Source organism: Gambusia affinis, linkage group LG14 (genome assembly GCF_019740435.1).
Source record: "Gambusia affinis linkage group LG14, SWU_Gaff_1.0, whole genome shotgun sequence".
NCBI classification, from domain to species: domain Eukaryota; kingdom Metazoa; phylum Chordata; class Actinopteri; order Cyprinodontiformes; family Poeciliidae; genus Gambusia; species Gambusia affinis.
The window spans coordinates 1,085,377-1,106,363 of NC_057881.1; the positions used below are offsets into that span (position 1 = coordinate 1,085,377).

The 20,987-nt window shown below is 43.6% G+C and overlaps 4 protein-coding genes across 5 annotated transcripts; 2 read left to right on the forward strand and 2 right to left on the reverse strand.

Moving 5' to 3' along the window:
- Positions 1–5,471: 5,471 nt before the first annotated feature.
- Positions 5,472–9,305, reverse strand: cdca8 (cell division cycle associated 8). Its single transcript, XM_044139557.1, has 11 exons — positions 9,185–9,305; positions 8,850–8,936; positions 7,586–7,717; positions 7,476–7,516; positions 7,325–7,400; positions 7,188–7,252; positions 6,832–6,914; positions 6,654–6,752; positions 6,446–6,572; positions 5,782–5,868; positions 5,472–5,705 (listed from the first exon to the last, which is right to left on the reverse strand). Exons 2-11 carry the CDS (start codon positions 8,932–8,934, stop codon positions 5,670–5,672), a joined length of 831 nt encoding a protein of 276 aa, XP_043995492.1. The 5' UTR covers positions 8,935–8,936; positions 9,185–9,305; the 3' UTR covers positions 5,472–5,669.
- A 456-nt stretch (positions 9,306–9,761) lies between these two features.
- c19h1orf109 (c19h1orf109 homolog (H. sapiens)) lies at positions 9,762–15,896 on the forward strand. Of its 2 annotated transcripts, none has more exons than XM_044139563.1 (5): positions 9,762–9,870; positions 9,992–10,242; positions 11,886–12,065; positions 12,137–12,255; positions 13,178–15,896. In XM_044139563.1, exons 2-5 carry the CDS (start codon positions 9,992–9,994, stop codon positions 13,216–13,218), a joined length of 591 nt encoding a protein of 196 aa, XP_043995498.1. In that variant the 5' UTR covers positions 9,762–9,870; the 3' UTR covers positions 13,219–15,896. The 2 variants fall into 2 exon arrangements, with proteins under 2 accessions (XP_043995498.1, XP_043995499.1); XM_044139564.1 differs by lacking the exon at positions 13,178–15,896 and adding an exon at positions 13,046–13,171.
- On the reverse strand, positions 14,098–14,781 carry cldn35 (claudin 35). Its single transcript, XM_044139559.1, has one exon. It carries the CDS (start codon positions 14,779–14,781, stop codon positions 14,098–14,100), a length of 684 nt encoding a protein of 227 aa, XP_043995494.1.
- An 808-nt stretch (positions 15,897–16,704) lies between the features above and the next one.
- LOC122844266 (probable thiopurine S-methyltransferase) lies at positions 16,705–20,580 on the forward strand. The gene is made up of 9 exons (XM_044139558.1): positions 16,705–16,842; positions 18,981–19,103; positions 19,199–19,291; positions 19,367–19,499; positions 19,852–19,904; positions 19,972–20,046; positions 20,112–20,197; positions 20,264–20,308; positions 20,398–20,580. The coding sequence occupies exons 2-9, from the start codon at positions 19,006–19,008 to the stop codon at positions 20,517–20,519; spliced, it is 705 nt and encodes a 234-aa protein (XP_043995493.1). The 5' UTR covers positions 16,705–16,842; positions 18,981–19,005; the 3' UTR covers positions 20,520–20,580.
- Positions 20,581–20,987: the final 407 nt, after the last annotated feature.

Sequence of the window (20,987 nt, forward strand, 5' to 3'; positions counted from 1 at the left end):
GAGCCTGGACTTTTTCCTGATGAGTCGGTTTTTGTGCCGCGCTGCACAAACTTCACTCTGATTGGGTCAAACCTGACAGCACACCGTTTCCTTTCATTACCTCCACCTGTTCCCACTCAGCAGCTCCGCAGCATCGCTCCGCAGCATCGCTCCGCAGCATCGCTCCGGCTCCGCAGCATCGCTCCGGCTCCGCAGCATCGCTCCGCAGCATCGCTCCGGCTCCATCGCTCCGCAGCATCGCTCCGCAGCATCGCTCCGCAGCATCGCTCCGGCTCCATCGCTCCGCAGCATCGCTCCGCAGCATCGCTCCGCAGCATCGCTCCGCAGCATCGCTCCGGCTCTGCAGCATCGCTCCGGCAGCTATGGGTCGCTGTTTGGAAAGTTACAGTTAAATGTTAACATCAATAATTCGGGTTCAGTCTGTCATAAGACAAAAAATCTAATTTTACAGTCAAATTTTCAACATTTTATTTATTCATTTATAAATGAAACAGTTCAAACTAAAACCTTCTTTGCCAAGCTAACTAGCTTGGAACCAAATATTTACTGATATACATAATTCACTTTCCAATAAGCAGAAATAAACTTTGAATAAAAGCTCCAAGCTAAATATTTAGTTACCAAATTAACTATTTAGCTACGAGTTACTAAATATTTAGATAATATGCTAATATTTAGATTGAAGCTGAATGTTTAAATTGGAGCTGAATACTTAGTTATTTAGCTTAATGTGAAACTGACATTTAAATGAGCAACATAGTGAAAATATGACTGAAAAATGAGCCGCCATTTTCTTCCTGTTAGACTGAACAACCTAAATTCTTGCTGCTAACCTTTTATTGTGAAGCTTGAGAAACGTCTCCACTGGGAACAGACGGAGCGTCGCACTGACAGTCAAACATCTGGAGAACTTTCTGTTCTGAAGCAGAACTTCTGCCCCAGTTTCACCCAGATCCTGATGGGACAGACACTCGGATCTGAGCAGCTGATCCGGTGCTTTTCCATAATCCAAAGCAATTTAAGGCTGACAGCATCTTACTGCATTGGGATTGATTACTTCAGAAGAAGCGGGAGTGTGTGAGTTTACAATATTTCTACAGGAGCTTTACACCCAGCTTGCTCTGAAATGGATTCATTCTGCTGTCGACTCGCTGCACAAACCAGCTGAGACTTCTCACCTTCCTCACTCAATTTAAATCACATCAGCGCTCCACTTCCAGCCAGCAGAAACTACCTGAACTTTGTTCCACTGGGTCTTTATTCTTCAGGGCTCTGCTGGAAAACTTGTTCTCCAGCTGACGGAGCGTGGCGGCTGTCACTTCTCCTACCAGAGTTTTATTAGCAGCGTAGCGGCGTTGATCTGTGGAGAAGCACGAAGCAGCTTCAGTCAGTCAGCTTGAATCAACTCCCAGATGATCGCAGTCAGACTGGAGGATGAGGCTGATTCACACCGTCAAAAATTAACAGTTCAGGCTGTTTGGCCTGTCAGGAAAAATGGGATTCATTTTTAGCAGTCATATCATCGCCAGGTTATTCATTCATTCATTCATGGATGTCACTCAAACCGTCGAGCCTGATGTCGTTTCATGTACCGTTACGAGCTTTAGAAATAGCTACAAATCTAAAAAACCCAACTCTGCATGATATTGTTTAACAGAAATTAAAACAAATTCCTCCTTCTGAATCGCTGAAGATTCTTGTAAGGAACTCGGCGCTAATTAGAGATTCAGACGATTCACAATCTGAACCGTTCAGAAGATCCAACCGGACCTGATGATTAGTTTGGTTGCTTTTTAGGCCGGGCTCCACAGCAACAGCTTTAGCATCATCAGCAACTTTAGCATCATCAACAGCTTTAGCATCATCAGCAACTTTAGCATCATCAACAGCTTTAGCATCATCAGCAACTTTAGCATCATCAACAGCTTTAGCATCATCAGCAACTTTAGCATCATCAACAGCTTTAGCATCATCGGCAGCTTTAGCATCTTGACCTTTAGCATCATCGGCAGCTTTAGCATCATCAGCAGCTTTAGCATCACCACCCTCAGCAGCTCTTGCTGTGAGACATCTTGTGGCTCCGCCCCTCCAGGTGTTGTTTACCTGCCTTTCTGATGAATCCAGCAGATCCTCCCTTGTTCGTAGCGATTCCTCTTAATGTCCTCCTCGACCTGCTGCTGATTCCTGACGCCATCTTTGTTTCTGGAATGTTTCTGGAGTCCAGCAGCCAAACTAAAACGCCGATATCCGCGCTGCTTAGAAGAGCCACAGAAACACAAGAAAATGTTTCAATAACTTCATCAGAGAAAAAACACGCAACGTAGAAAATGTGTCTGAAATATAATCATTATATACATTATATATGATCAAAGCAGATCCACCAAACATCCAGCGGCCTGCCGACCTGATTACGTAAGGCGCCGAAGGGTTTCTTCTTCTTCTTCTGTTGATGGCGGTGGGCAGACCAACAGTAACGGTACACTACTGCCACCAACTGGACTGGCTTGTGTTAACATGGAAAAGTGAGATAACTCAAATAAGTTACTAATAATGCTTTTACTGATTGAGTTAATACTAGTTAACTTAATTCTTTCCATTTCATTTGTAATTTTCACAAAATGACTTGGCCTTTTATTTTACTGTCATCGCTTGTCAAAATATTATTCATTGTAAATTTGATACTAATTTTATTGTTTCCTTTCTGAGTCATAATTCAGTTCATTCCATAAACAGATGCTGTCCAGTCCTGAAGTATAAATCAATTTATTTATTTAGACTTAGAAGATGACATCACACCTTTAAAAACATATAAGATGCAGGAATGTTTTATTTTAATGAAAACATTTTTTCCCAGAAAGCAACTGGATGTTTAATGTTCGGACTTGATGCTTGTTTTAATGCTTGAATGCTAAATTTAGCAACAACATAAAACCTTTTTATTTGGAGAAGAAGCTGAAGCAGCAGAAGAAATGACCTCTCTACATCTGAAGAACTTTAATTTATCCAAACTCACATAAAGGCCATCAGTAAAGTCCAGCACATATGAAAAAACATTTTATTTCCTAAAATGCAAAAACATTCTTAAAGTGAAAGTTTGATCATTTGGATGCAGCTAAAACAATCCTAGCATAATCAGGCCTTTCTACTGACCTGAATATCAATACAGGCTGATCTGCTCATTCATTTTTGATTAACAGATTAATATTTGGAAATGGAAGATTGTTTCACAGAATTTGAACCAGGTCAAGTTAAAACTGGAGGAGTTCTGGGTAGAACAGATTTACATCTTAAATGCAAAGTATAGATATTTTACAGTTTGGGCTGAATTACAACTAAGAGTGTGTTGATCTTTCAGCAAATGATATTTTTTAGATTAATCAATTACTGAGGTGACGATTATTTCAATCATCAATTAATCACAACTAATCTGATTAATCGTTTCAGGTGTTTAAACGATGTTTAAATCAAAAGTCCAGAGATGTTCCTGCTGGAGAGCTGCGACGTTTCCAGCTTCGGATCATTAGCGCTGCGCTAATTAGCGAATGTTTCCTGCACAAAGGAAGGACGTCTCACTCCAACCTGAATGAGTCACACGGATCCAGAGACAAGGTGAACATTAATGTCTGAAGTCAAAGTGAGATTTTCTCCTGGAGGACACTGCCTTTGTCTCCTAATGAATTGCTTTGAGTCAGTTTTAGAGCAAATTATCCCTCCCTCTCCACCTAATTTTCCAATTTGCTGTGTCATTTAGAGCTAATAGATGAGCGCGCGGGGCTGGATCAGTCTCACAAACAGGCTGATACAGTTTATTGAAGGTCTGCTGCTACAGAGAGGCTGCAAAGCAAACATCAATTGGAGACAGAGGAGGCGAGCAAACAGCCTGTAATTATTCCTCAAAGGCTGCAGCGCTTCTCTCCTGGTTCCTGGTTCTGCATGGCGGTACGGCCCGACCTGGACCGAACCGGGCAGAAAACAGAAGATCAACTGAGTTACCAACCCTTGATTAAGATCAGAATAAAAGACAATCTAATCATTTAGTTACTTAGCTTCAAACTAAATCTTTAAGAATAAACTTTATTGATCTCCAAGGGATAAATGATTATTTGTTGACAAGCTCCTCCCATCCAAAGAGTTAAATATTAATAATATAAGAAATTATATTTTAAAAATTTACCAAAAATTAAATATACGATAAAGAAAATGAAAACATGAGCTCGGAAAGATGAAACATTTAGTTAGAAAGTTAATAGTTTAGCTAGCGAGATAAATCTTTAGCTTCAAACTATAATTAGCTTTTCTGATCTCCAGGGATACGTCACCCAGTTAAATATTAGCAAATATAAAAGATAAAAAGAATACAGGGTATCAACTTATAATTCATTCAGATATAACCTAAATATAAAATAAATACAAAAGTATGTACATGGAAATAGGACATATTTAAATAGCAAGCTAACGATTTAGCTTCAAACTGAATAATAGCTAAATATTTATTTTGAAGCTAAATAAATATTTAATTAATGAATAATATGATAAAAATATGAGTTTAACAATTAACCCCCAAATTAACCCCCCCGACAGGCTAAAAGAAACAAATCATTTAACTTCAATTCATTTCCGACTGTAACTTTACAGGAGACGCCCTCAGTTCGGTTCTGTGACGTCACGACCCGACCCGTCCATACTGGACCGCCCGGAACCAAACTGAAAATCTACTCAGTCGTTCAAACAGCTCGTCTTCCATTCAGCTGAGTGAAATTGGATCGGATCCGTTCAGAACCAGGATTAACCCACACATGGCGACATGCTGCCCCCTGCTGCCCACCGCGCCGAACTGCAGCGGGTTCTGAAAACGTCTCTGCGATTCATCCATCAGCAACACGCTGGTTGTTCACGGGGATAATCCAGGCATTCACAGAAAGTTGAGTGAAAGGAAAACATAACCCCAGCCTGGAGGAAGTCATTTTAAGCCACTCCAGAACCAGAGAAAACATCAGAACCACCTTATCTGGGCTGAGGAGAAAAGGTACCGTTACTGAACAGAACCTGGATATTCTGCTCTGCTGGTCCAGATTTCTGGATACAAATCATTTTTATGGTGTGATGTGACATTCTGAGGTTCTGGATCATCAGAACCAACAGAATCACTGATTTCTCTCCGAGGAACAGACTCCACTTTCTTCTTTTTTAATGGATCAGAACTCTCGACACTGATGTTCTCATCCATTAAACCGGACCCATTCAGACGTGAAGCTGCATCAGAACTGGCCCAGAGATTCTGAAGGGTCGGGTCCAGAGTTCTGGATCCTGAGCTTTGACCTTTCTGGGCTTCATGAAGGTTCTTCTCTGTTCAGAAAGAAAGTCTATTTATTTGGTTCTGATGAATGTTCTCCAGGTTCAGACCGGTTAAAACGGGCCGGAGTCCCAACAGAACCAGAAGTTTGATGCTCAGACAGACAGGACCAGCAGGATGAGGTTCTACTGGGTTTATTGAAACATGAAAAATGTACAGAACTTGTTCCGGATCAAATGGATCTCGGAGGGGAGAATCAGTTCTGATCGATTCTTTAGCAGAACATTTACAAAAAACTAAAACCAGAAAGAAAAGAACCAGAACAAAAAACATCTAAAAACAAAAACATAGAAACGGGCCAGAACTCCAGCTGCTGCTACTCCGACGGGCCGCAGAGCGTGGTCAGGCGGTTCTGTCAGAAACCACAGAAGAAGAGAATGATTCTGGCACACAGACAGGAAGTGATGCAGAGGAAGTGACGGACCCACCTTCAGCAGGCGGATGCTCCTCAGCGCCGACTCGTCCAGCAGCTTCAGGTCCAGAGAGTCCATCTCACTGGCCAGCAGCTGGATGCTCTGAGGGTCAAAGGTCAGGTTACAGAGGGGCCGCGGTCCGATCCTTCGGCTCATTAGCATGACTGAAGAAATACTTCCAGATTATTCTTTAAACGTATCAAAGTCTAAAATATTCATAAGTATTAATTAAAATGCTCCTCGTTATTAGATCACCTATTAATAATTCTCTTACTGAACAATAAACGTCATAATTTAAGTAGAAAATTTGGAGTTGGACTCAGCAGACAGTTAGCCTGCAGCTACAGGCTGTAGCGCCCTCTAGTGGACCAATCAGGGGCAAAAAGACATTTATTCTCATAATCGCATCTTTTCTGAGATTAAATGTGTTACAGGAATAAACTGTTTATTTCTCTTTTATCACGTTTGATTATTGTACGTATTTACTGGATTTTTTCAGAAGCATTTCTGCAAAATGCAGTTAAATTGTTTTTATCTTTATTTCTTGTTATTTAAATCATTTAATATTTATACCATCACAACGACACACGGGAAGAAAAAAGAACACAAACGTTCTCTGGAAGTATTTCTGTTAGCACACGCGCTAATTAGCCGACGGAGACGGGACACCAACACTCACTTCTCCGTTTGCGATTGGAACGTTGATGATGATGTCACTTCCTGCCTGGATGGGGGAGCCGTTGACCGACATGCTGAAGACCCGCTCCTTGTGGCGCGGGACTCTGACGGCGGGCGTCTTCGGCAGTCTGAGGAGGCAGAGCCATGAGGCCGGCACCACAACGCGGCGGCCCGGCCGGCCCAGGTGAGTCTGAGCAGGTGAGTCTTACCTGGGGTCGAAGCGCGGCGTGATGAGGGGGGTGGGGCCCATCATCAGGGAGGAGTCCAGCAGGTTCCGGGCGGGGGTCACCAGAGGCTTCCTGTTGGAGCTGAAGACACAGGAAGCTCAGAGGGGCGGGGCCTAACGGGGCGTGGTCTACAACGAGGGGGAGGGGTCAACATGCTCACCGTCTGATGGTGCTGCCCTCCTTGCTCACACCCAGAACCTTTGACCTCTTTGCTGCAGACGGGGGCTTTCTGGCTGTCCGGGTCTGAATCAGAACCATGAAGCAAACAGAACCAAGACGTTACAACCAGGAACCGCTCTGAATTTATGTCCAAGCTCTGGCAGTTAAACGCTTCCCTATGATCAATACGACGAGGAACAAAACGTCACATTTGCTTCTCTCCATAAACACAAAGCGTTCCCGTAGCAACGCTGCTGAAGAATATTTCCAAAGCAGCAACACGAACTCAGTGACTGATGACAAAAACAAAAACAAAAAACGCTGGAGGAAGCGACTAAAACCGGCCCAACGACGAACCTTCCTGCTGGAGTTCAGGACGTTTTCGTCGCAGCCGGACTTGGCTCCGCCTTTCTTCCTGGTGGCTGCAGGAAGAACCAGAACAGAATCAGCAGCAGACCTTTACCGGTCCAACAGAACCAGACACTTTCACTGACTTTTCTTGACGGACTTGAGGAGGACGGCGTGGTCCTCCGTCACCACGCTCTCCAAGATGGCGGCCTCCTCTTGTCTCTGCTCAGAGGAAACAGCGTCGGGTTAGATCAGCTGGACTTCCAGGTGAGGAGGAGAGACGAAGAGCATGCTCACCTTTACATCGTCTACCTCTGCAGTGTTGGATTTGTCTGGATCTGCAGAGAGAAACGGAGCAATCAGAGCGAGACGGAGGAGGGCGGAGCTTCCTGACTGACAGGACTCACCGCCGCAGAGCTGCAGCCAGACCAGCTGCCTCACGGCTCTGGGCAGCTTGATCAGAGCCATGTTGTAACTGTTATCCACGTTCTTCAGCAGCTGGTTGATCTTCTCCCTCATCTGGCCCACTCTGGTCTTCACTGCACAAACAGACAGCGAGGAGGAAGAGGAGGAGGAGGAGGAGGAAGAGGAGGAGGAGAGGAAGAGGAGGAGGAGGAAGAGGAGGAAGAGGAGGAGGAAGAGAAGGAAGAAGAGATCTCAGTTTCTCAGCGGGTTTAGGGAGTTCAGTGAAACGCGACACTAAGCTCATAATGGTTCACTAAAACTAACAAAACAACAAAAACCTAAATTGAGAAAACCTTTTTGTTAACTGAAATAAAATAAAAAAATTAAAAATAAAAACTGTAATTAATGAAGAAAAGTATAACTAACTGGTACAATAGTGTACTGTAGGTTTATTAAACATAATGAAATTATAGAATTAATAACCTTCATTTTTGTGTTTATGAATCCATTTATCAGCCTTTCAAACTGATGTGCAGCTGTTATGTTTTCCTCCAGACAGTTTCCATCAGCTGGCAGCAAAATGTCCACAGCAGAAACTGTTATTGTATAACTTAATACATTTTTTATAAATGATTTGTTCTGTTGAGTATTTTTTACCCCATCTATGTAAACACCTAAAATCAACGTATATAAATAACAGCTAAAACTACTAGTATAATAAAAACTAAACTGAGCTACATTTAACTAATAAATCAAACAAACCCACTCTAAAAATTAATTCAAAATAACTGAATTACACAAAAAGTCACAACAAAATAAAACTACACTATAATAACCCCCCCAAACTGTTAAGATCCTGTCTGAGAGGTTAAATCCCCACCAGCGGCTCTGACCGGTTTGGATCTACTGCAGTTTGTCTGCAGGTTCAGCAGACAGGAGGTTTCACTCAGACTTGCTGTTTCTCACCCTGAAGCTGCCAACACCTTTGCACGTTTCATTTTTATTTATTTTACCTCTAATTTTAACGGCATACAGCCACAAACCTTTGCTAAAAGGTTTAAAAGTACACCTAACAGAAGTTAGGAAGAAAAGGAATCAATGGGAACGATTCAGCCCAAAAAGAATCGGATCAGATACGGCCCTAAAACGGATCCACGGTTCGTTATTTAATAGACATAGAAGATATGTTACATCTATTTGTCTGCAGATACTTCGGACCAGCAGAAAATGAGTTTCTAAAGTTATTTCCTCCAACTGGAGTCATACCTTCACTATCGAAGTCTTCCAAGAAGGCCTCCAGCTTGGCCGTTTTCGCGCTGTTCTTCCGCTGCCTTGTTTTCCTGGGAGCCATTTCTGCAGGACACCACGTCAGCCATTAAACACACAACAGAGCTCGTTTTAACAGACAGAATTGACGTTAAGTGCATCATTTAACGGTAGCAGCAGTTTCTCTCCGTTGGTTAGCATGTTAGCAGGACAAGAACCAGCTATTCATGGCTGATTATCGGTCAACAGCTGAGTTTACAAAACTCACATCATATCAAAACATCTTAGACAATCTAACAACCAACCACGGAACATTTTATTGAAGAGCATAATACCTGAAAATCAACGTTACTTCTAGGGCTGCTCTCCCTCCTTTCCCCTGCAGTTTTCAAATCTCTGTGGTGGGAGTGACCGAAACATCCCCTCGGCCAATCAAAGCGCACGTTTGTCATGATCAGAAAACGTGTAGCGTGATTGGTTTGTTTTTAAGCTGCATTTAATTGTACATAGGAACTCTGAAGTTTGTACATATCCTGTTTAGATGCGCACATTTTGATGATAATAATAATTTGTTTTTAAGATTTTAAACAATTTCAAAGAAAAGAAGCGTGTAAATATCACTGTTAAAAATTAACAAAAAAATAAGTTTGACAGTGAAACAGCTTGGAAATGGAGACGGATGTTCTTTATGAAGTATTAAATAGAACGTTGATGATATTGGAAATGTACAGTACACACAGTTCCTTTACAGTAAATATCTCTTTGGGTCGAATCCCAACCTGGAGTTATTCTGTTTGGGATTTCAAGGTTATTCCAGAACTTGAATATTTTACAGAAAAGAACATTCAAGTTGTTGATTTTCCACTTTTAAGGTACATTGAAGGTACCACAAATTATTGTTTACATCAGCAGACCGGAAATGGTTCGAAGCGTGATGGCGAACGCGTGTTGCAGCTTGGTGGCTTAAAGGCGGAAAGTATTTGGGGTTTTAAATCTTAGCTGAACCCCGCATTGAGCTCTGGTAAGTTAATAATTTGACCTTTAACCTTTATGTAAATCTGAAACATTGTGGTATTATTTCCTGTCTCTTTTGACCTCGTGTCTGCTTTAATAGTGAATTGACCATAAACTTTATCGGCTAGATGTCCCTGCAGGTGGCGGTCAGGAGGAGCTTCGTGGCTCTCCAGGACCAGCGGGCGGCGTGGAGGAGCGTGCTGGAGGAGTGCGACCCACTCATGGAGTCTCTAGGGAACCTGGGGGAGCAGATGAAGGCTCTGTCCCGGGTCCGGGTCTCCGACACGCCGCTCAGGGCGTTCCCGGACCTCCAGGAGCGGCTGCAGTTCCAGCTGCTTCAGGCTGTGGACCTGCTGCTGCAGAGACTCAGGGACAGGATGTGAGTGGACCATCAGGACTGACTGAGACTCCCAGATGTCTCCTAGAATATGTAAACCACAGGTTATGATGAATTAAATGGATATTGACACCTAGTGGCCGTGTTGGAGACAACAATGATGAGAAGAACAAGTCCAGATATTCCTGAAGATCGTAATAATAATAATAACTATTATTATTCTCTGAGAAGAATAATTCAGCAATCAGCAGACATTATTGATCTTATTTAATAACAGAAATCAATTACCTGGTCAATAAATTATAAAAAGAAGTCCTAAAACAGCGGCGTTCAGAGTGAGGCCCCGGGGCCATTTGAGGCCCTTCGAGGGGTTTTGTGTGGCTCTCAACCGCAGTACAAAAACGGCACAAACTGGGCTTTCTGTAGTTCGTTTTGGAAGTTGACGCAGTTACAAAGAAAAGATTTTAAGTGAAATTTTTTATGCTCTAATAAAACTATTGTAGAAACGTCTTTATCCAACATGTTTTGTTATTTTTGCTTTAATCTCAACATCATACTAAACCACAAACATCCAGTGACTTTGGTTCAATAATAGTAAACTCTGCTATTCAAATGTAGAGTTTCTGAAGAGACTCACTTCCTGTTATTGTTCTGAGAATAAACCCAAAAAACAAACGATGACAGGAAAACATCAACGTTCAGGATCACGTTAGCAGGTTTTTATTTTACCTGTCAGCTTGTTTCAGATCAGCAACTCCCTTTCCTACAAAAGTCAAACTTCTTTATTTTATTAAAGATTGTGTTGTTTATTTTTGTCCAGGTAAAAGTGAAACATATCATTTTTTAAAATCTAATTTAAAAGAATAATTTTGTTGCCCTAAATTACTTTCAGATGGATAGTTTTGGTCCAGATGTCAAATAGTTAGTACTCCCTGATCCTGCTTCAAACCCGGTTCATCCTGCAGCCGTCCCTCTGACTGGACCGAACCGACTGGATCTGATCAGGTTCTGGACCTCATCAGTTATTAGATGAATGCTAGCCACCTAGCCATGACCTCTGACCTCCAGAGCTTCTACACTGCAAAAACACAAACTGACCAGGTGATTTCTGTCTAGTTTCTCAGGACATTTGAAATAAGAAAAAACTAACCGGTAAGTAAGTTTTCAGCAAAATACATGAGTTTGTTTTAATTCCTTCATATTGATGAAAAACTTCTGGTTAAACTAGCAGATTATTTCAGTTACAACAAAATATTTTTCCATGGGGCGTGCTCCAGTGGTGTAGAGGTTAGCGCGCCCCACGTTTGAAGGCCCTCAGTCCTTGACGCGGCCGTCGCGGGTTCGATTCCCGGACCCGACGACATTTGCTGCATGTCTTCCCCCTCTCCATCCCCCCCTCCTGTCAGCCTACTGTGGTATAAGGGACACTAGAGCCACAAAAAGACCCCCTGGTGGGGAAACAAAAAAATATTTTTCCCATGTTGAAGGTGAAATAATCTGTAAATGTAACTAAACTAGCCCAGTTAGTTATGAGTTAGTTTTGTCTTATTTTAAATGCACTGAGTTGTTTGCACTTTAAACTAGACCAAACCTGCCTGGTAATGTTCTGTGTTTTGCTCTTTAATCTAAGAGACTCCAGCAGAACCTTCAGCTGACGCTCCGTTCTGATTGGTTGTCTCCTCCAGGTCCCGCCTCCAGTCCATCAGGGACTCCGTCGGCGGCCATGTTTCTGCCGCCCTGCAGCTCTACCAGGACTCCGCAGATGGTCTGGATGTTGCCGTGGCGACGCAGCGCTCCTCCGTCGCTCCGTCAATCGCCGACATGTTGGAGTGGCTTCAGGACGCCGAGCGTTTCTACAGACGGCAGTATCCTTCCTGCTCTCCGTGAGGCGTTTGGGTCCCGTAGGATTTGTGAGTTCTCCTGAACGCTGGTGCAGGTTCCTGCAGAGGAAGACTCTGCTGCTGACGCTGAGGAGGGACGACCGCGTGCAGCTGGAGGGCGCGGCCGAGGCCTGGAGGAGTCTGGACTCTCCTGATGCAGAGCAGCAAATCACAGGTGAGGTCATCACTCACCTGAGTCATCGGTGAGTGATGTCACAGCTTCATGACTCACCTGAAGGCCGTTATAACATAAAATCTGCTGCACCGATATGGGAAATGGATTAATGACTAGAGATATAAGTTAATTAAAAGGCCAGTATTACGTAAAATCATCATGTTATAATGTGTCTCTGATTCTTCCATTCATGTTTGAGAAATCTTTTAATCTCCATGGCAACCATTCAGCTGTCCAAGGTGACCAAGGCTAGTCAGATGTCTGCGAGAAATTACTGACTATAAACAGATAAATTGTGACACGTCATGAAGTAGATTTAACATATCTGACTAGAAAATATTCAGCATAAATCATTAAGATAAATTACCAGAACTCCTCTAGTGGTGTCTGGTTCATATTCTGCAGAAAATCTCCTATTAATCACATTTTATATCCAATTATCAATCAATAATTAATCATGAGTATTGGTAGTAGGGCAAGAAGAAAGAAAAGCCTGATGATGTTTTATTTAGCTGCAGAGGCTGCAAATGATCAAACATTCACCAACTGAATGCTTTTATACAGTTTAGGCAATAAAATGTTTATTTTCTACTCCAAAAAAGAAATTAGGAGAAATTTCTTTATATTTGTTTGTAATATTGATTAAATAAGCTGAAGTGGTTAAATGAAAAATCTGAAAATTGATCAATCATCAGAATAATTGATTACTGAAATGAACGTTAGTTTCAGCCCTAAAGTGAAACTAAGGTTTCTGTTTAGGAGTTCATCCATGATGTTTATTATCATCCAGGTTGGTGGTGATGTAGCCGTGTGGAGTCCAAACTGGACACCTGGAGTGTAATTACAGCAAGGCAGACGAAACCGATTGTATGCTAAAACAGCCTGCCATATGAAACTGGACCGGGACTCTGTCTCCTTCCAGATAATCTGTGCAGACTGGCCTTCTTCCTGGAGCCCCAGTGATCCGACCTCAGACCCGCTACTGGATCAGAACCGGCTGCTATCAGAACCGGCGGAACTGATCGGACCCAGAAAGAGACACGGCTTCAGGTCTAAGCTGGTTTTATTGGACCACAGCACACGCCGACACAACAGGGAAAACAGCTGAACACAAACCAGAGAAACGGATCCGGAACCAGGAAACGATCACGACGCACTGCAAAAACACAAAATCTTACCAAGAATTTCTGTCTAGATTCTCCTGCAGAAATAAATCAATCAGAAAGATCATAAATTCTGATCGTTTCCATTCTGAAAGGTTTTATAATCCATTTGTTTCTTTATTGTTTTTAGTTGTTTTGTTTTTATTTTGAATATTTAACAAATCTCCTAGTTCAAGTCTTTAGCATTATTTTAATAAAATTAAAGTTTGTTAAAGTTAATAACTTAGACCTGGTCTGTCACAATAACACATCTTACTGGACGATAAATTATCCCAGAAGATATTGCGATAAATGATAATATTGTTATAAAATTACAGCATAATAATGTAAGAACTCACTGAGAGATAAATAAACTTTAAATTCCAACAAACATTCAACACTGGAGCGAGAAGATTATTTAAATATTCACAAAAATAAAATCAATTATTAAAAAAACAGCAGTTTCAGGTAGACAGAGAAAAACCAAGCAAATGAAAATTACTTATCATTTTATCAAGCGGTTAATAATTTATTGTTTATCGTATAATTTGTTATTGTGACAGACGGAGTTGGAAGTTGGTTCAGAACCAAACAATGAGACGAAATCACTTGGTAAGGGTTTGTGTTTTAGCAGCGTGAGGAAGAGCTCCTCTTCCTCCTCTTCCTCCTCTTCCTCCTCCTCCTCCTCCTCCTCCTCCTGCTACACGTACTCCTTCATCGGCAGGCTGTTGGAGACGATGGGCTTCGGCGGCTCCGGCGCCGGCGAGTTGGCGAAACTCCGGCCGATGTACCCTCGGCGGTAGCGGCCGCCGCGCTCCATCAGCGGGCAGGTGCTGCTCAGGACGGCGCCGCTGATCATCAGGATGACGGCGGCGGCCCAGCCCAGGTAGATGGCCTGGCCCAGCTCCCGCTTGTGCATGATGGGAACGTTGGGGTTGTAGAAGTCCTGCACCACGGTGTTGGCGGTCCAGGAGACGGGGATGAGGACGCACAGCCCCGTCAGGATGAAGAAGACGCCGCCGGCCAGCGCGATGCCGGCCTTGGCGCGGCGGTCGTCGCCGGCGCAGGTGGTGCACTTCATGCCGCAGCAGGACACGGTGCAGGACAGCCAGCCCAAGAAGATGGCGAGGCACATGAGGGCGCGCGCCGCCTGGATGTCGGGCGGCAGCGCCAGCATGGAGTCGTAGGTCTTGCACTGCATGTGTCCGGTGGTCTGGTACACGCAGTTCATCCAGATTCCCTCCCACTTCATCTCCGACGTCAGGATGTTGCTCCCGATGAACGCCGACACCTTCCACTGCGGCAGCGCCGTCACGGCGATGGCCATGATCCAGCCCGTCACCGCGCAGGTGAAGCTGATCAGCTGCATCCCCGTGTTCACCATGGCAACGGACTCTTCTGGAACGTCTGCTGGGAACTCTGGTCGGACTGGTTCTGCTGGCTGCTCTACGTTCCGCAGGCGGCCATGTTCAGGTTCTCCTCCGGACCCGTCCGGACATCCCGGCCCTGGTCAGAACCCTGATCCGACTGTCTGCTGCTCGGGTGACAGAAGCTGATCCGACCCGCTGCTGTCGCTCCAAAGATGAAACCTGGCCGCGGCTCCGGCCTCGATCCGGGTCAGAACCGCCGGCTTCAGGGTCCAGAGTCAGTCCTGCTGAAGAAAGTCCAGTTTTCCAGATTCTGGACAGAGCCGAGTGCAGCTGGAGGGTCTGCTGGGAACAAAGAGTCCGTTTGAACGGAGAGCCGCCCCTCCCCCGGCGCCGAGCCCAGACGGGTCAGACGGGCTTCAGACAGATGGACGGACGGGTTGGGTCTGGAAACACGGACCCGGAGCTGCTGATAAACATTGGCTCCATGAATTAAAGATGGAGGCTTCCAGGTTCTGCTGCTCGGGTTTCCTTTCTCCGGTTGCCGGCCGGCTCCTCGGTAACCGTGGCCATGGCAACCAGAGACGGTAAACGGACAGGAGGGAGGAAGGGGCTTTTTGTTCTCCAGGGAAATATTCAACGTTCCCCCAGTCAGAGGATCCAGGGTCGAGGTTCTGGTTCTGGTTCTGATAGCGAGTCACACAGAGACTCGCTCTCAGAACCAGGCATCTGTGTGTGTGTGTGTGTGTGTGTGTGTGTGTGTGTGTGTGAGACCTTCTGCCAGAGGTCAACTGGATTTATTTCTGGGATTGTTTTGTTTTTTCCTGAATAATTAAAGTTTTCAGTCTGTTTTTATTTTATTTTTTTAGTTTTCATAAACTTCATAACTCATTTTATTTGATGTTTATTCATTTTCACGTTCCAGTGTTAAATATTCATGAGAATTTAAAGTTTACTGATCTTTAAGAATCTGTTCTTGCATTAATATAATCACTGGAAAATGGTCTCAAAGCAACAATATTATCCTTTATCTCAATAACTTATGGGAACATTTATCACCAGAAGAAAATGTAACTATAACAGACTTATGAACCAACTATTGTTTCTAAATATAGATTTATTAACAAATTCAGTTAATTCTCTTTTTTTATATATATTTGAATTTCAACATACACTAAAAATACTAGAAATACATTCTGACCTGTTTGTTGGAAATTATATGAATTATTGAACTTATCAATCCATTAATTTCTCTGGTATTTTTTAAAACTGAAGGTTGCTGCTGAACTCTAGTATTTGTTTGAAAGACTGAAATCCAGAACTTTAATCATTTATTTGAGTTTATCTTAGTTAAAACGTTGCTTTAAAATTTCTCTTCATTTAAACGGCATCAACTTAACGCAACATGCAGACGTTAAAGTAGTGATAGTAGGTCAGTGGAATATTACCAGTTATGTCTTCAGGAACAATAATTTGGTCAATATTGAAGCAACATGAACAAAGTAATCATTGAAATTCCTTGAGCTTCATTTTTCTATAGTTTTAAGGTGTTTATAAAACTAAAATGGACATTTATTTGTCTTCAGAATATTGCTTTTAGTACGTAGCAAGTAAAACGTTTTCCAGCAATTCCTGACGCCCAGCGGCAGGGGGAGCTGTTGCGACTAAACGACAATTAGTTTTGTTTTGGTCTTTATTTACAGTCTTTGTTAAAAGCTGTAATTCACCTGTTATTGATCAGATTGGAGCTTTGTTGTGATTTGAAACAATTAAAAATATTATAAATGATTTTATATCTAAACCCCTTTGAAGGCGGTCACACGACAGATTTTCTTTTACTACTTCCGCTTTTCCAGTCGGCTCTGTTTGCATAAACAGCAGCAGAAAGAGGAAGGAAGAAGCAGCAGCTGCAGCAGTGGCATAATTATAATACCGGGATGGTGGGAGCAGAAAGAGTTGATCCTTAGCAGCAGAAACTCTGATAAACTCCGAACTATTCAACACAAGAAGAAGAAGAAGCAAGTAAAACTGAACTCAGGACAAATTCACCCGCTGATCAGCTGATTTCTGTGAGAAAGGTGAGCTTCCGGTCCGACATGGTGACCTCAGGTGTTCTCTGTCTGCTCTGAATCAAATGACCGCCGGCAGGTGAGCCGCTGGCCCACAAAGGGAAACCAGAACAGACCAGTCGAACAGAACCGGTACCAGGTACACAGCCATAAACCCGTGGTACCGCAGATTTCAGAGCTGGAAAGGAGAAATGATTCAGGAAGAATTAAAAAGTCACAGCCGGCCAAGAAACATATTAGTAATTTATAGTTCCGGTTCTAGATTAATTTAAAAATATATTTACAGGAGTTATTAGTAAAGTAGAGGAAGAGATATAAAGTTTCTGTAGAAACTGGAGAGGTTCTGGCGGGTCCAAGACACCAGAACCTTCAGCTCGATAGTTTGTTTACATTCCAATTGATCACCAATAAATGAATCAGAAATCCATTATGAACAGTAAATATAAAAGACCTGAAGACTAACTTATTGGTTAGAAATTTATGGTGTTAAAATGAATAAAAAGGAAAATCAGGTAGAAACGCATAAAGGAAATAATTTTTTAATTTAATAAAAGGAAAAATGGAGGAGAGATGGAAAGAACACTGCATGAAAAAAGAAAAATAATTCACAGAAAAACAAAAGAGATTAGAAGAACACGCCTGAACAGAACATAATCTATCATCATGGAGAATGTGAGATTATAGATTATTTAGATCAGATTACTGCGTCAGAAATATGAGGAAGAAAAAATAAACTGATTGTTGACCAGATCTGAATTAAACTGAAACTACTTTTAATTTAATTACTGGTAAAAACTCAGGATTAAATGTCTTTGGGCAAAATTACGTATTTATTAGGGATTGTGATGAACGGAGTTAAAAACAGGAGGAGTCACAGGATATTTTAGAAAAATTGTTTTATTTTTTATTTTAACCCAAAGATTACAAACGACAAAAGATAAACTGAGCTCATAAAAGAGACAAAACTGAACTCAGGCAAAAAAATATAAACAAACTTTCAGCACAAACAAACAAAACTGACCTGCCAAAGAAATGAGATACTGGCTGATCAGAGCATTAAACCGCCGGGCAACTAAACAGAAAACAATTACAAATAACAGTAAAACAAATAACAGTAAAACAAATAACAGTAAAACAAATAACAGTAAAACAAATAACAGTAAAACAAATAACAGTAAAACAAATAACAGTAAAACAAATAACAGTAAAACAAATAACAGTAAAACAAATAACAGTAAAACAAATAACAGTAAAACAAATAACAGTAAAACAAATAACAGTAAAACAAATAACAGTAAAACAAATAACAGTAAAACAAATAACAGTACAGCTACGTTTGGCTAAACTAAAGACCCAAAAATGAAAAATGAAACTTTAAATGCTAAAGTTTCATATTGGTTCTCCAACAAACAAAATGAACTTTAAGTTGATTTAAATACATATGCTAACTAAATGTGTGTGCTAACAAATAGAACAAATGTATCCAAATCTACTAATAACTGTTTTTATTGAAACTAAAGTGTTCTGTAGTTTCGAGTTCGTGACTTTATTTACATACAGAATATTTTAACTTCATAAACATCCTGGATCCAGTCTGGGAAACTGGCTGGTAGTAAAGACGAGACATTTCCTCCCATCTTCTGACCGTTTGTTGGTGGTGGTGGTGTTTGTTTGGTCATGCAAGGGGCATGCAGCAAAGGATTATGGGTATTTAACTGAAGCAGTGGAGGCGGCGTGATCACTTTGACAAGAGGTAGAGAAATTTAATATATTAAATTTTACTGTTTTTTAACGGCCCTCCGTCATTTTGCCAGATTTCAATTCACTCATCTGATCAGTGGGTGGAGACATTTCAACGTCACATGTGACCTCTGACCTGGACTCTGAGCTAAACGCGTCTCGTTTTCAGAGATGTTTACTTCAGTCCAAGCAGATGGTTAAACTTGTGTGTCTTTTGCCAACCACCAATAAGGAGAAGGGGAACCGCCGGGTTTCAGAGTCCCAGGTGAAGGTCACATGAAGGACGTCAGGCTTTGTCTGAAGCAGCTGAACCAGTTAAACCAGTAGAGGTCCAAACTGGACCAGGTGTTCCCAGCTGCTCCCCCTGCTGGCCAGTCTCTGAATGCGTCTCTGTGTTCCTGCTGCAGCCTTGCTCAGGGGAACCTCGGCAGGATGCTGGAGCAGCAGGCCGACCGGGTCATGGAGCTGTCGGAGTGGAGCCAGCGCTGGCAGGAGAACAAGATCGGCTTCCATCAGCCGGAGGTCCACAGGTAACCGTGGCGACTGCGTGTCCGGAGAGCCAGCCGGGTCAGACCTCAACCGAGGTACAACCAATCAGAACCTGAACGTCTCCCATGTCCAACAGCATGCTGCAGACGAACTACGAGGCGGTGGTGAACGGACGGAGCGCCGTCCGGTGGTTCTTCCCTCTGTGTGGGAAAGCTGTGGACATGAAGTGGTAGGAACCTGATCCGGTTCCATCCGGTTTGATCCGGTTCGTGTTCATCAGCTGGCTGTGTCTGACCCGGCTCAGGTTGGCGGATCTGGGCCACTCGGTGGTCGGCGTGGAGATTTCAGAGATGGCCATCAGACAGTTCTTCCAGGAGAACAAGATGACGTTCAGCGAGGAGGACGTCCCCGCCGTCCCCGGAGCCAAAGTCTTCCAGGTGGGTCGACCCGGGGACCCGAGTGGCCGTCATTCAGTCTGACTGGTTGTCTGACTGGTTTCCAGTTTATCTCCAGAGATGATCTCGAAATCAGCAGGTTTAACTTGTGATGCCGGCGGTTCTGCAGGATGCAGGTCATTGTGTGGGTGGTAGAAAGTTCTGCAGCTGCAGCCACGTGAAGATGGTCTGCAGAACCCAGCTGGTTCTCCTCCTGGTTCTGCTGCTGGTTCTCCTCCTGGTTCTGCTGCTGGTTCTCCTCCTGGTTCTGCTGCTGGTTCTCCTCCTGGTTCTGTGTGGGTGTGCCTGCTGTCAGTAACAGCAGATCTCCATCTGGTGTCTTTGTTCTGTCCAGAACTCGGACCGCAGCGTGTCCCTGTACCAGTGCGACCTGTTCAGTTTCTCCAGGTGAGTTGTCCTGCTGGAGGTTCAGGGAGACGTCGGCTGTCTCTGAGCGGTTCTGTTTGTGCTGCAGCGCCGTGGCGGGTCGGTTCGGGGCGATCTGGGACAGAGGCTCTCTGGTGGCCATCAATCCCCGGGACAGAGACCGGTGAGTCCAAACGTCCCGGCGTCCCTCAGCGTGTCTCCCGGTCCTGACGTGTCCTCCGTCCTCAGGTACGCGGCTCTGATCGTCTCTCTGATGGCTCCAGACTGCAGATACCTGCTGGACACGCTGCTCTACAATCCAGAGCTCTATAAAGGTGGGTTACCATGGAAACCGTAAGACGCGGCGTCATGCTGTGGCGCTCACCGTGTCTGTCTTGCAGGTCCTCCGTTCTTCGTCCCCGATGAACAAGTCCAGAGTTTGTTTGGTGAGTCTGAGCGCCGGCCTGGACCAGGAAGTAGCCTGATCCCAGCAGCAGGTCCTGGGTATTTACTGGGACGGCTCGTTGTGTTGCAGGCGGCAGATGTGATGTGGAGCTGCTGCAGTCAGTGGACGCGCTGACGGACCGACAGAGGGCCTGGGGGCTGGACGCTCTGACGGAGAACGTCCACCTCCTCACCCTGAAGGCGGCCAACTGACGCCCGGCCCGACCCGACCCGACCCGACCCGACCCGGCCCGCTGACCCGCTCTGGTTCTCTTGTCAGCCACTCAATAAAGCTGCTTTTTAAACGAAGTTCTCCACGTTTGTTCTGTCGCTTCTTCAAATCTAACAGAATTGTTCTCCATCAGCTCTTCTAAGTTTATGCAGCAAAAATTTAGTTTGTGCTGCTATAATTTTAAAGAACCTAATAAATGTTTCCAGAGGTCACGAAAGGTCAACAATTTCCTCCACCTTCTTCAAGTCAGACTAAACTGCGACCAGGTTTGTGCTGCTTTACGGGTCCAACGTTGGTGTCAAACGTTTCTGCAGCAAATCTTTACCTTTGTGCCGTTTTAAAGAAATGAATAAAAAGATTTCCAGAGGTCATCAGAGGTCAACCAGCCCCCCTGCTCACATTTACAAAGTCAAACACATTTAGTGTGAATCAGGAAGTCATCAATGTTT

Bases quoted from the DNA above. Each gene is read 5' to 3' on its own strand.
- LOC122844266 (XM_044139558.1), top strand. From the start codon at position 19,006: ATGCTGGAGCAGCAGGCCGACCGGGTCATGGAGCTGTCGGAGTGGAGC. The intron at 19,905-19,971 runs GTGAGTTGTCCT...TTTGTGCTGCAG, and splicing joins GACCTGTTCAGTTTCTCCAG to CGCCGTGGCGGGTCGGTTCG. The intron at 20,198-20,263 runs GTGGGTTACCAT...TCTGTCTTGCAG, and splicing joins CAATCCAGAGCTCTATAAAG to GTCCTCCGTTCTTCGTCCCC.
- cldn35 (XM_044139559.1), bottom strand. From the start codon at position 14,781: ATGGTGAACACGGGGATGCAGCTGATCAGCTTCACCTGCGCGGTGACG.
- c19h1orf109 (XM_044139563.1), top strand. From the start codon at position 9,992: ATGTCCCTGCAGGTGGCGGTCAGGAGGAGCTTCGTGGCTCTCCAGGAC. The intron at 10,243-11,885 runs GTGAGTGGACCA...TGTCTCCTCCAG, and splicing joins CAGAGACTCAGGGACAGGAT to GTCCCGCCTCCAGTCCATCA. The intron at 12,256-13,177 runs GTGAGGTCATCA...GTCTCCTTCCAG, and splicing joins TGCAGAGCAGCAAATCACAG to ATAATCTGTGCAGACTGGCC.
- cdca8 (XM_044139557.1), bottom strand. From the start codon at position 8,934: ATGGCTCCCAGGAAAACAAGGCAGCGGAAGAACAGCGCGAAAACGGCC. The intron at 7,401-7,475 runs GTGAGCATGCTC...TCCTCTGAGCAG, and splicing joins CAGAGGTAGACGATGTAAAG to AGACAAGAGGAGGCCGCCAT. The intron at 5,869-6,445 runs GTGAGTGTTGGT...TTTGACCCTCAG, and splicing joins TTCCAATCGCAAACGGAGAA to AGCATCCAGCTGCTGGCCAG.